The following is a 14483-nucleotide window of genomic DNA, read 5'->3' on the forward strand; positions in this document are numbered from 1 at the left end:
AGGATTTGTACTTCCAGTGAATCACTCATTTTTATCTTTCCCTTGTAAATGACTACCTCAGGTATAAAACATTAAATGAGCTCGAGGATGTTCTGCCACAGTATTGAGGAAATGATTTTCTCTGTGGTGACTATTATTTTTTACCATTTGAAAACTTTAGTTCCAGGCTTGCCTGTGGGTTACAGTACCCAATTCTTAAGTGGTCTACGCAGCAATTATTTGTGTAAAAATGTATTATGGTTGTCAAAAGTGTGCAAAAATTTTGCCTTACCAATTGTTAAGTACCTCATTATGTATTTTCTCAATCAAAGGTTCCATAAATATAAACAAATAAAGTGCACACTTAAGTAAAATGTGTTTCATTTATTTTCTTTGTTATTACTATTTGTACCATATATCTCTTAGTTCCCGACCTGCCAATTACCGACAATTTGTTATTGGTACTTTGACATCATAAAATAGTTTTTATTTCTCTTTACCTTCAACTCCTTCCCCTTTCTTCAACAGGACTGTGAACTTTTACATCTCATTTCCTTTTGTAATTTTCTGTCTCTCTCTCTTTGTGAAGAATAGTAGAATGGGGAAAGAAGGGGGGATATATTATGTTACAGAGAAGTTACAAAAGATAGTTTTCGATCATGAAAGCACTGCTTACAGGTTACACATCAGAGAAACGTAAGATTACAGCTTTTAATAAGCACATTATGACAGCTTTTTAAAGTCGTTCAATAGCTGTATGAACATTGAAAAATCAAATTTTTCTTGCACCTGGAAGCTGTTAGGTAGGCAACCTGAAAGTGGAATCGTGCCCCAGGTTAGGCATTTAGTAATATAAAAGGTGCGTCTGGAAAGACTAGTCAGTGGTCTTGCCTGATAAACAAAGTAAGAGCCTACGGAATATCAGACCAGCTCTGTGGCTGGATTGAAGAGTTTTTAGCAAACAGAACACAGAATGTTGTTATCAATGGAGAGACGTCTACAGACGTTAAGGTAACCTCTGGCGTGCCACAGGGGAGTGTTATGGGACCATTGCTTTTCACAATATTTATAAATGACCTAGTAGATAGTGTCGGAAGTTCCATGCGGCTTTTCACGGATGATGCTGTAGTATACAGAGAAGTTGCAGCATTAGAGAATTGTAGTGAAATGCAGGAAGATCTGCAGCGGATAGGCACTTGGTGCAGGGAATGCCAACTGACCCTTAACATACACATATGTGATGTATTGTGAATACATAGAAAGAAGGATCCTTTATTGTATGATTACATGATAGCGGAACAAACACTGGTAGTAGTCACTTCTGTAAAATATCTGGGAGTTTAAGTACGGAACGATTTGAAGTGAAATGATCACATAAAATTAATTGCTTGTAAGGCGGGTACCAGGTTGAGATTCATTGGGAGAGTCCTTAGAAAATGTAGTCCATTAACAAAGGAGGTGGCTTACAAAACACTCGTTCGACCCATACTTGAGTATTGCTCATCAGTGTCGGATCTGTACTAGATCGGTTTGACGGAGGAGATAGAGAAGATCCAAAGAAGAGCAGCGCGTTTCGTCACAGGGCTATTTGGTAACCGTGATAGCGTTAGGGAGATGTTTAGTAAACTCAAGTGGCAGACTCTGCAAGAGAGGTGCTCTGCATCACGGTGTAGCTTGCTCGCCAGGTTTCGAGAGGGTGCTTTTCTGGATGAGGTATCGAATATATTACTTCCCCCTACTTATACCTCCCGAGGAGGTCACGAATGTAAAATTAGAGAGATTCGAGCACGCACGGAGGCTTTCAGACAGTCATTCTTCCCGAACAGAAAAGGGAGGTAATGACAGTGGCACGTAATGTGCCCTCCACCACACACCGTTGGGTGGTTTGCGGAGTATAAATGTAGATGTAGATGGTATAGGAAACAAGAGTTACAAGTTAAGTACGTTTACTGGCCTTCAAAGTAATCACCATTAGCTACAACACACTTCTGGCATCGACCATAAAGCTGTTGGAAATCGTCAGCAAATGCTTCTTATAGAATCGCTCAGAGCACCGTCGTCATACATTGCTGGAAGTCCATAATATTGTGCTTAACACTCTTGGCATATCTTCAGCTTTTCTGCTCTCATTCTCAACGACAGCCACCAATCATCCGAAAGTATGAGTCACATTCCTGCCATTCCAAAATGGAGTGCACAAATGGAGTAATGTGTTTAACATGAAGTTCTGCTTAAAATTAAGGAAAATGGTGACAGATTCATGGAATATTAGTTGAAGTGTACAGTGTTTAAGCAGTGAGTAAAAAAGTGTCTGTTTTGAGTGGTTTAAACGCTTTATAGAGATGGGAAAGGACTGTATCAAAGATGAGCCATGTTTGGGTCTACCGAAACGTGCACAGTCACAAATAACATTGAAAAAGTGTGACAGATGCCTGCAAATGTCTGGCAACTGTCTGAGAATGAGAGCAGAAGAGTTCAACATAAGAAAAGAAAGTTTAAGCACTATTGTTCATCGAACATTCACAGACATTGCGGACATCCAACAATGTATGACCACAGTGCTTCAATTAATTCCATAAGCAGCATTTACTGACTGCTTCCAACAGTTTTAGTACCAAAGTCAGAAGTGTGTTGTAGCTAATAGTGATTACTCTGAAAGTCAGTAGAGGTATTTTGTTTGTAACTATTGTTAACTTTATCTTCTGAAACCATTCACTGAACTTTTCAGACGCACCTTGTTGATGTCTATGTAGGAACTATTTGACTTACTATATTTGAAACCAGGTGCTGTACCACAATCATCAGTACTATAGCTTTTCAAACCATTTGCAGTTAATTCACTTCTCATTCTCTTTATAAAGTGTTAGGAAAGAATGTGGAAAACATATATGCACAGCACCTCTAATTTTATTTATAATGAAGATTTTGTGGTGAATAAAATGTGTTTCAATTAAACATCTTTTTGTAACAGTAGTGTGAAAATATTGCTACAAAATCACCATGTTACACCATAACACACTGTGGAATGTTAGCAGAATGTTATTTCCTTCGATAGTTTTCATGCTTGCAGAATGGTAGTTCACACACTGTAGTCGGAGAGGTACCCTGTAGACCCCTATAAATCTGCACATTAGTTTGATAATGCTGTTTAATTAGGCATATGCAAAGGAAAACATTCAAGGAGTTACAGTTAATCACATTATTCCAGCAGAATACCCTTTATTCTTAAAATATCGATAAATATACAAGTTCAATATTTTGTACCATTTTACATTATACTACATACACGTGTTTTGCAAGTCAGTTTTAATTAAGTACATCTGTTTCTGTCACATGAGCAGGATCTGCCTTCTCATTTGGTGCTACCGTTACTACTCTTACGAAGAATACTTGCCTCTCATCATGCATTGATAGTCATGCCAGTTCAGCACTGAAGCGCAAAAGTAAGATTTACATTCACAAAATTATACTGGGTTTAATCAATATTACATAACAAATATGTACAGTTTATTTAACACATTATTGTATTACTCCAGTATTGCTCACGAATGCAAACAAGTTCTCACAAAACACAAAATTCGTCTCAAAAACCTTTCGAGATGTTCAATTCATATAAACATTTTAACACGGACGGCAGTCATAATGGTATTTCAGAATTACTTAAATCAATGTTAATTAGAGGATTGGGAGGTGGAGGGTGATGGGGGCACAACAGTTTCTTGTAGAGTTCACATAACTAATAAGAACACAAACCTTTGACACTTTCAGTCACTATTTCCAGTAATCTGCATAGAAAATCCTGAGCATTTTATATCAAAAATAATACTTTAGAAAAATCTGACAGATATCAAAATATTATAGTTTCTCAGACAGTTGTTAGGCTATCATATATAGAAATGTAATTTTGAGTTCACAGGCAACTGGTGTTAATAGTGATAATACCAAGCTTTTGCCAAAATCAAACAGTGGAAGAAGAGTATCACTGCAATTTAGCATTTGCATCACATGCTTTATTTTATTTTATTTTGTGAAATGCACATATTGTCACGAAGATGCTTTATTTATCTTTTCGTATTTTTACACTTCCAGATAATAGTAAGAAAATAAAGCTATGCCACTGTAACTTTGACCATAGTCGCTTGTAATTATTAGACTAGACTATTTTTATGCACCTTACATGGTATGTAAGATTAAAGAACCAATTGTTTGAAAACTTACTCATAAAAAGAGAGATAATCAGATACACTTTTCATGCTCAGGCATTTCTAAGACAGCTGTGAACAATTTTTCCACTTGTCTTACACACTGCAAACTGTCTCCTACAACTAGGATTTGTACGTGGTTAGTCTTTGCTACAAGTAAAATAGTAAATAAATTGTCTTTTGAGCACACTATGGTTATATAGGTAGATTATGTTTTAATCTACTCTTTCACAAAGTTCGACTTCTTAATTTTAACTTGTGTAATTTTATATGATGATCTATGTAATATATGTTTAAGAGCTACTCTGTATTTTATGTTTAAGCTAAAACGTGAACAAGTCACAGTGAAAGAGATTCAGTCACACTGACACACATTCTTTTTGTTTTAGAAGTGACAGATTTTTTTTTTTTTTTTTGCAGGAGGGAAACATTTTAATAAATAATGAAGAAAGAAGTGTAAGATTCACAAAACTAATAGTACAACTACTTTTTTGGAATATACTTGAGCTATACCCTGAGAACTCCGAATAATTAAACAAGCTCTGCAATATTTAATGTCTAATAGTTCATATAGATAAAGTTAAGGCTCTCTTTAAGTACAGTCCATGATAAAAATATACTGTACTTCCTGTTGGTGTGAAATATCTGGAGCATGGTCTTATTGGAATATCAACACAGCAACATAAACACTCTTTTAAATACTTCTAGTTCATAATCAGCAATATACTTCGATTGTCTATGTATGGTGACAGTGCAGAGAGAGCTAGTTCTTCGGAAATGAGTTTTTATACACTAACACTAGTTAACAGAGAGCTAGAGGCAGAAAAATGGAATCTCAATATATTGGCAGCATTTCAGCATGTATGTTGGAAACATTAATTAGGCAACAAAGTTTACAGATAAAAGTAAGAACTAATATGGCAAGTGGGTGGCCAGTGCTAATTCAGAAAGCATTCCTTCAGTCCTTTGAAGCAGCAATCAGTGTTACACAATCTGTCTTCTCCATTGATTTCCTATCTTGAAGCCACGATTCCCAACTGAATAATGTTTTTTTTTTAAAAAAAAAAAAAGTTTGTTCCTCTTACTGTCTGCATAAAAAGTAAGTAAGTAAGAAATTTAGTAGTATTCAAAATCCAAGGACCTGATGACATTTGTGATAGTAACATTTTAAATATTTCACAGCCCATCACTATTAGAGTATATTTGTGTGTGCGTACCATGCAGTAGATAAACACACCAATTCGCATCATGCACCTTAGATTAAAAGTGATTTTTTTTTCCTGCTAATCAGTGTTAAAGTGTTCTATACTTAGTTACACTAAGTAATCTAAAGCTGATAGAATGTAAATTGTGAGTAGAAAATAGTTGATCTGTAAATGGTATTTTTTTTATATTTTAGAAGTATTGTAGTCAATTCTGTCAAAACAAGCATTTTCACAGCATAAGATTTAGTGAAGTGTCTATGTTTGAAGATGATAGTACAGCCATCATTTTTATTTTTATTTTTTTCTATTTCTATAAATATTTTGCGGAGATTCATTCTCCATATAGGCATCTGAAGCACACTACAGAAATGTTTGGCACATTCTACTAGAAATAATTTTCAGATAATACAGCACTTCTACCATCTTTATAAACATATGTTTCTTTTCAGATTTTTTCCCAGTGAATAGCAGACAAATTCTGCAGAGAGTACAGCTGCCATTAAAAAGGTATTATAAAAAAATGTGATACATGTACTAGTTAACAAGTAGTGCTTCAGATTGTAACTAATTTGCTATTTAATAAGAAAATCAATATTAATTCCAACAGAGCACAGGTAACTGTTTGTTAGATTGCACCTAACAACAGAATAACTGTACAATAAGTAAGAACACAAGATTATAAATTCATAACAGTTCTGCCAGATAAAATAATCTAAAGATGTGATTATTTGTAATGGAGATGCATCACCTCTGTGTGTACAACATACACATGAAAAATGTGAATAATGTGTCATGTAGCAAACTTGACAGCATAATGCAATCAATTTGATTAGAATGTACACTTTAGACATTTGGTGTGTGCTCAAATAAGACCACTTCTCTTGAGGAAACTTCCTGCTTTATGCACCAATATTTTAAAAATTTTCTCATCTTTACAGGAACTGTTTTTATTTCCTTAGCTGATCTTGCAATATTAATAATACAACAATCTTCCAGTGTTTTATAAAACATCTTTCAAACTAAGTTTAATTACATTACAGCATTTTTACATGGAAAACACTGAGGCTGGTGTTCATCTGTATTGCTAGCTATGTACTATTTACATTTAATTAAAATCCCTATTAAAATAGTTAATTAAATATAATCTCCTACAAAATCTATGTTATGATTTCTTCATACTAAAAATGTTTCTAGAAAGATATATGCTTTATACACATTGGTAATATGAGTGTACTGCTCAAAATGACAATTTTTTTTCCCCTTAATGAAATGCTCTAACACACATAATTCTGTTAAATTTAACATTTACAATTTTCTGGTCCCTTAAGAAAATTACAGCCAGATTTGGTCCATACATATCAGAACATGCCCATCACAAAGTGACCAATGTATTGATGGTTTTGTGGCAGCAAGTAAACAATACAAATGAAAAACATGGAATTTAATAGTAAACTTGAGAAAACATGCATACCAAAGAGGATAAATAAAACATGCGTACCAAAGAGGATAAAGCAGTGTTGCTTTCAAATATCAGTGAAATTTAACATTTTACAATGATCAGTAAACAAACAGAAATGTTTCAGCAAACAAACAGAAATGTTAACATTATTTGAATTTATTTACATCTACACACACGCACACACAAAAATTGTTAAAGGTACCAGAAATTATGGCTGTATAACAATTCTCATCAAAATTGTCATCTTGAGAATACCTCTTCACTTAGAAGGCCAGAAGTTCACTCAGAAAGATCTGTTGTGCTATTATATATGAAAAGATTGGATATGATAGAAAGATATGAATAATGTTCAATTTTTCTGTAGCAATATGTACAGTATCTCTCTCAGTCACCACATTTCATACAGTATGGCAGTCATGCATGGCCAAGTAAACAGAATCCTGGAAGTAGCCAGGAAGCATTAATTCGGAGGCCTTGAACCTGCCCATACAAGTATCGAATTTCTCATCCATTCATTCTTGTAATTTATCAGGAGAACAGATATCTAGGAACAGTTGAGCATTATTATGTACAATAAATGCTCCCTCCACTGTGAAAAGGAAATTTTTCACATTGCCACTTCCCATACCTCCAGACACACTTGCATTCATGGAACCCTACATAATCACTCATCCCTCCAGTTCAGCTTGCACAAGAAACTACTCTAGATTTTCCTTCTTTTAAAAAAAGAAATAAAGTTAATATATTAAAATGTACAGTCTAAGTACTACACTAAACTGACTGCAGAATTGAGATCTATAAGGTCGCTATTGTTGTAATGTGACAAAAAATTAATGTGTATTATGTCTCACATCATTTCCTTTGCCGCTGTATACATAGGAAGCACAAAGAATCTTTTTTACTTTTTTTAAAACTCTTTAATATTTGTGGCAAAATAGATCGTATGCTATTATGAATTTGCCCTATAATATTGCCCAACCTAAAATGCTGTTAATTAAAAATGTTCCAAGATTATTAAGTATCAAAATTTTTTGACTGTTTTTAAGATTACATGTTTCCGAGTTCTTCTGTAACAGTGATACGAAGAACTTCAAATCTAAATAAATTAGTTTTACTACACAACACATATTTTAAATAAGAATTAATATATACAGATCTTGCAGTATACAAAAACTGTTTTTAATGTGTAAAACAGGAATGCTGTATCAACCCAAAAATCAAATTTGATCTTTGTGAAAAGAAAAACAGTATTAATTACCTAAATAAATATACATACACACACACATACACAAAATGGGAACACAAGTGTTATACAATGCACAGAGGAACACAGCTATCACAAAAATTAATTTTGCTATGTGATTATAAGGTCAGTCCAGAGTAAGGCAATGTATTATTCATCAAGTTATATTATTTACAAGTAACTTCTATGATATCTGCAACTTCGCACTGAACTGAATGTAGCTTTGGTTTTCCAAAGCTTAGTCTTGTTAGATGTAACAAGACTAAAAATAGCAGATCTAAGGGATGCAAATATCATCAGTCATAAAAATGATGCAGCGGGTAAAGCTATATGTGTGAGGTAGACTGGCTTTTAATTGTGGAACATATGGGGATTTCTTGTCATTATGGTCAGTAATCAGCAGAACTAATTAAGCATTTGAAAAACAAAATACTTCTGTTATATAGTACTGCACTAAGCTGTAATCAGAATATTGTTCTGTGAATAACATGAGTAAATGTTTCCAAATTTGACTTTTGGGGTTTAGGATTATGTTAAACTGCTAAAATAACATCATAAACATATTACATCAGGCATTTCAAACTGATATATTACTGGATAAAAATTTACGCACATCCTTTTTTATACAACTGTCCATGCCATTGCTGATATTTTCATCCTAACACACAAATAATCCGTTTGCATATATATACCACGCATCCAAACATTGCCTCCAATTTAATCGTGGCTACATGTACAAGACTGCTGAACTTCACATCCAGGCCTATGAAACCACATTACAATTTCGTACACACCAACCAAATTACTTTGAGTCCTCATACACCATCATCAGAAAAATCACATGTTTAATTACATTAGTATAAAAAGGTAATAAGGCCTAAGTTTTCAAGTTTATACACAATAATATACACAGTGACCGAATCGTGCAAACAAGCTCCCAGTCAAAATGTTTGAAAGAGTAACTGTGATATACTGGCAGCTGACAGGACATTTCATGCATTACCTCCATACATTAACAATTCTTTTAATAACAAGTGACATGTCACAAGTATGTGCCGTGAGGTTAGAAATGAATTAAATGGGAACAGCACATAACTGTCAGATTATAACAGCCAGCCAGCTATCAACAGCATCCTTTCATGGCGTTCTCTTAATTGCTTTTTATAGAAAGACTTAGTAGAGTCCACTACATTGCGATAGTGGAAGAGACGATAAAAAATAATGAGGGTAACAGTTCTAAAAATAATAGTTATTATGGTTCTTTAAGGACACTAAATCTACATTTCCAGTTACATTTCGGTCACTGCAAACTGCAACCACCACAGAACAATAAAATGCTTCAGAGATGGTTTGCGGCGGTGGCAGCATATTGAGGGTGCTAGGGCGATGGCACCGAATCGGACAGCACCTCAGATGGTGTACCCTCACTGGAATTTATGGAGCACGCCTTATGAGGTGGTCTTCGCTGTCGCAGGACTGACGGGTCGAAATTTGGATGCCTGCGGGCATGTTTGCTGTGAACAGAAAATGGTGTGTTATAGGTTAATCTTGTGAAGTTGAATAAATACAGAGAAGTGGAATTTTTTATGACCAAGAGAAATTAGTAATAAGTATTACACTGGTAACAGTCATCTAACTAAAATAATTGATCAGAAAGTGACAAGGCAGTAAAAAGAGATCGGAGATGTTTTGCTCTAACGAAGGTAGAGCACCGTAACAGGAATATGCAGGAACTAAGGGAGTATGCACCATGATGACAAAGATTTCTGGTAAAACATTGTAAAAAATGTTTTACAAAAACAATATTGTGCAGCAGATTCAGCTGGTACTTTATGGAAATAAATGAAGCCAGAAGCAGTTTCTAAGTGAAAGTGGCTCACAGAAACTTCAGTTATCAATGAATTCCCACTTGTTTCTACATGTGTTTCTTTGGTTCTTTTATTTGGATGTCAGCACTAGTGGAAGTCATTTGTGTATAGCTACTGAACCACATTGAAATTCCAAGGTGCAACATCATCACTGTCTACCTCTAGAGTCTACTAGTATTCTCCGCCTCAACATATTTAAAGGTATAAATCTGCTTCACCAATAGACGCTAGGGATGGTGGTTATCGCTGAAACAATGAAGTTTGATCTGTTTTATTCAACACTAGTTTAATCAGAGTGGGAAAACCATTGAAGATAACTGGTTTCTGAAACAACCAATTTTCAGTTTTTTACTCCTATTAATTCCTGTAATAAATGTAAAAATTGAACAAAGATTGAAAAATTGCAACTCCTTCAGTTCTTAGAATCAAAATATTAAATTAAATACGCAAATGAAACGGAACTTAGTCCATCCACCATTCGCTGTTTTTGTTAAAAAGTAATAAGAGGTGGACTACTATAAAAAAAATCTCCAGTATTTTCCTATTCTCTAATTTTTTGAATCTCTGCTCAAAAACCGTGTTGTAATCTAGGTCATGCCACTAAATGGACATTATGAATATTCAGCACTAAATGATAAAAACTGAAGTTGAAGGATTATTGTTCTTGTTAATTGGGTTTGATTTCCAGCTGGGTCAGTGTTGTGTTATCCTAATCGTCCCTTTCATTATCGGTAAGACACAAGTCGCCCGATGTGGCATCGACTAAAGACTTTAAACTCAGCAGCCAAGGGCTAAAAGCAGATACAGGCATGCCATGTCAACACAGCCAGCAGATCAGCTCCTTTCTATTTTTATTCTGTGAATGGACTGGAAAGTTTTAAGTTTTCTCCTTATGTCATAAGTTTGTTGTGGCTACTGCTGATTTTAATTCATTTTTGACGACAAAAGTGAGGAATTACAATCTAGACTGTACGCGGCAAATCTTGTACACTGCAGGTACACGCATTTCACCTAATAGGCTACACTATTGTCTCTGCAATTCCACACCAAGTCTTATGCCACGTATTTGTTGCTCATTTCTATCAGCATTTTTATTAAAATACGCGCGGATCGATTTTCCCAATTTTCCGTGATAAGGCAATATTTCAATGCAATGCAAATTTATCAAATAAAAATTAATTCTTCTTTAAAATGATTTATTTAAAAACTAAAAATTTTTGCTGCTGTGGCTAATTGATATTTCAGTTTTTAACTGGTTATTATAAAAAAGAAAAACACCTGTTGTAACCAAGACCAAACAAATATTGAAAAATACTGGTTATTCAGAACTAAAACATTGCTATCTGTTTTAACTGGCCAGTTTTTATAGACACCATACCTACCTTACTTCAAGCAAGAAAGACATCTCATTCCTCTGCCCCACACAAAATATAATTTTATACATTTATTTGAATGGCCTTACGTAGGACTGATTTAACTGAAGTCCTCTGCATATGGAGTGATGCATGTACAGCAATAGGTACTTTGATCATGCAGCCCACAGGTAAGTAAAAAATACAGTCAGCTGTTTTTATTTCAAGAAAATAATTTACAAGTTAGTACTGTGCACATTTTTAACAGGGTTGGAAATGGAACTTTTTTACAGCTACTTAAGAGCCGCCATTCGTGTTCCAAATTTAAAACTACTCCATACAACTAGCAACTAGGTCTAGCTCCCCCCCCCCCTCAAACGCACTATCGTATGGGTGCCCTTGACCTGTCTCACTCCGTGCAGTTAGAAACAGAGATGATACAGCTATAAACTGGTTTACTTTCTCTAACAAAAAGTTAGAGGTCATAGTAGGCACTTCCATCTGTTACGATGAACAATAACTGATCGAAAAGGAAATTACTACTGCTGTACATTCAGTGTTGGTTGCACTACTAAATACTATGATATGTGTAACCTCTCACTCAATATCAATGGAACATAAGTATCTTCACTGATATGTTAAGTGTTCAGAACTGATCTACAATGCATTGAGTTTATCATCCCAAATGATATTCTACATGTTTTTCTTAAAGCTAGGTGTTATGCAGTGTGCTTGATAAAACACACCACTATAACAGAATTGAAGCAGGTCTGCTTCCGAACGCAACAGACTTGCCACAAATACAGCATTAGAGACACCATATGTAACAAGCTGAATTAAAATTCTGCAAGAAGAGGAAAATACAGAAAATTCCTAGTACCATCACAGATATGCACCTGTATTCACACTATCAGTAGTACTAATCTAAAAAAACATTTAGAGTAATTTCCAAAAAGTCTGCAAATACGGTCATCTGGAGGGGAAACTGGCAAGTCTCTCGGGGACAAAAATGATTAAAGTATTACAGAAAAAAAGGCAGAATTTTGTGATTACCATTTCTGTAGCAAAAGAGGAAATCAGTATAGTTAACTCAAAAGAAAAAGCATTGGAGCATATGAGGAAGAGTGTCAATGATACAAACAGTTTTGCATTAGAAAAATAATTAAATCTCTTTATAAGCAAACACTATTACTTCTTTAACAAGTTTGGTGGGGAAAAAAAATCAAACTGATTCCAATCTGTTACTACTGATGAAACATGGATCAACACTTAACCACAAAGTGGAGCACGGAACAATCATTGCTATTACAATATTTCAAGTAAAATATTAAAAGTCTGTTCTCCTGATACAGTTGGTGTAACCAGACACATATGTAATGTATCACATTCACAATGTATTTTCTTCTTATTAGATTTCACTATAAGAATGGGATTGATAAATATTAGCAATTTAGTTGTTGACACATTTCACCATTCACATTTTCGCCCTCTATCAATTCAGCCACTACAGAATAAAATATTTAAATAACAAAACACCAGCTGGAGTTTCTTAATTATATATGTCAGTCTTAACTGCAAATACTTCAATATAAATGCAAGAAAGGAGATTTATGTGCAATAATAAAGACACATAGATGTAGCACACGCTCTTTAACTAGTTAATGAAACTAGTTTTTCAGTTCCTAAAAAACACTGCTAAAACTTTTAGACGGAACATAATAAATAGGTGGTAACAATGAATGGAAGGGTTATTCAGGACAATGGTGGAAGGGAGGAGGGGTGTAAAAAATCTATTGCCATCGTAGGAACTGCAGTGACATTGAACAAACAAGTGATGCCTTGCAACAACCTACATATAATTTTCTCAGCCTGCCTACATATTATTTTCTCAGCATATAGCACCAACAGAGCACGCACAAGTTATAAAAATGTCCCGTGTATAAGTTGTATGAAATGGGAGTCTGTCTCAGGGCTGCTTTCCTACAAAAGCACTCTCACTACATATCCAACGAGGAACACACCAGTAAACCTGAGAGGCACCATGAAATCACATGAGTACGAAATGGATGTAAATTGCCAAATAGATTAATGTACAAATGCACTGGAAAAACGAAGATGAATAATTACTTTTTCCTACAATGAGTACTTAAACTCACTGTTTGATGAGAGATATGACTGCCTGACAGTTATCTTACAGGAGAACATTACCAGGAATGTGACTGCCCACATTTTATGGAACAAATGATGAAGAAACAGAAAGAAATGCACTTTATTTTGGTATTCACAAGTTCTTCCATCCACAAGAACTCAAGCTGGTTCCTTTAAAATGGTTAGGTTTTACCATCCAGATAAAAGCATTGTAGTGAGAGTTTTGGAGTTGATGAACTTTGGTGTTTAATACATTTGACTCCTTACATATTAGAGGTGTTAGAAAAGTTTGATCTTCAGAAGGAGGTTATAGCAATTTAAGCTAAAAACACCAATACCGATTATGGAGCAAAGAAAAGGAAAGCTGAGAACAATATTTTAATTTAACTGGCAAGAAAAAGAGTGAAAATAATTTAAATGGTGTAGGATGTCAATCTCATATTGTGTACAATACTGTCCAATGGCTTACTCCTTCATATACAGCTCATAACTGCTAAAATCTACAAACATCTTCGTATTTATGCTGAAAATTTTACTCATTTTCACAATGAGCGAGTGCCCGAAAATTATTAGAGACTTGGTTGAGTTTTCACTAACTACCCCAGGTTCTAATGCATCCACTGAATCAGTGTTTTCAATAATTACTTAAATTAGATGAAAGAAATGGTTAATCTGAAAATGACAGAAACCATATTTGGTAGCCTCCCTTACATGGGCTTTTACAATTTGATATTTAATGAAAATAAACTTCTACAGCAAATACACACTACTGTAAAATACCACTGAAAAACCAGAGTGTGTGCACCACCACCTTCACTGCAAAATGTGTGAAATTTGTGTTTATATTTATATCCAAATTGTTTAGGTAATACTGCTGTTAACATCAGCATTATGGTAGAATATGTGAAAACAAATTATTGTTAAACCAATTCCACTGTGTTTCAGTTTTCACTCATTTGGCCAGAATTTTTGTGCAATATTTTGAAAATGTCCTGATTTTGTTTAAAATAATATGGGAATCCTAGTC

The 14483-nt window shown here is 34.5% G+C and overlaps 1 protein-coding gene across 1 annotated transcript in view; it reads right to left on the reverse strand.

Moving 5' to 3' along the window:
- Positions 1–5241: 5241 nt before the first annotated feature.
- Positions 5242–14483, reverse strand: part of LOC124621763 (Krueppel-like factor 16) — a 269430-nt gene continuing 260188 nt past the window's right edge. The window contains exon 3 of the mRNA XM_047147177.1: positions 5242–9602. Coding sequence (XP_047003133.1) covers positions 9467–9602 — 136 coding nt within the window. The 3' untranslated portion in view covers positions 5242–9466. The remainder of the gene's footprint in view (positions 9603–14483) is intronic.

The sequence above is a fragment of the Schistocerca americana genome, chromosome 7 (assembly GCF_021461395.2).
Source record: "Schistocerca americana isolate TAMUIC-IGC-003095 chromosome 7, iqSchAmer2.1, whole genome shotgun sequence".
Lineage (NCBI taxonomy): Eukaryota > Metazoa > Arthropoda > Insecta > Orthoptera > Acrididae > Schistocerca > Schistocerca americana.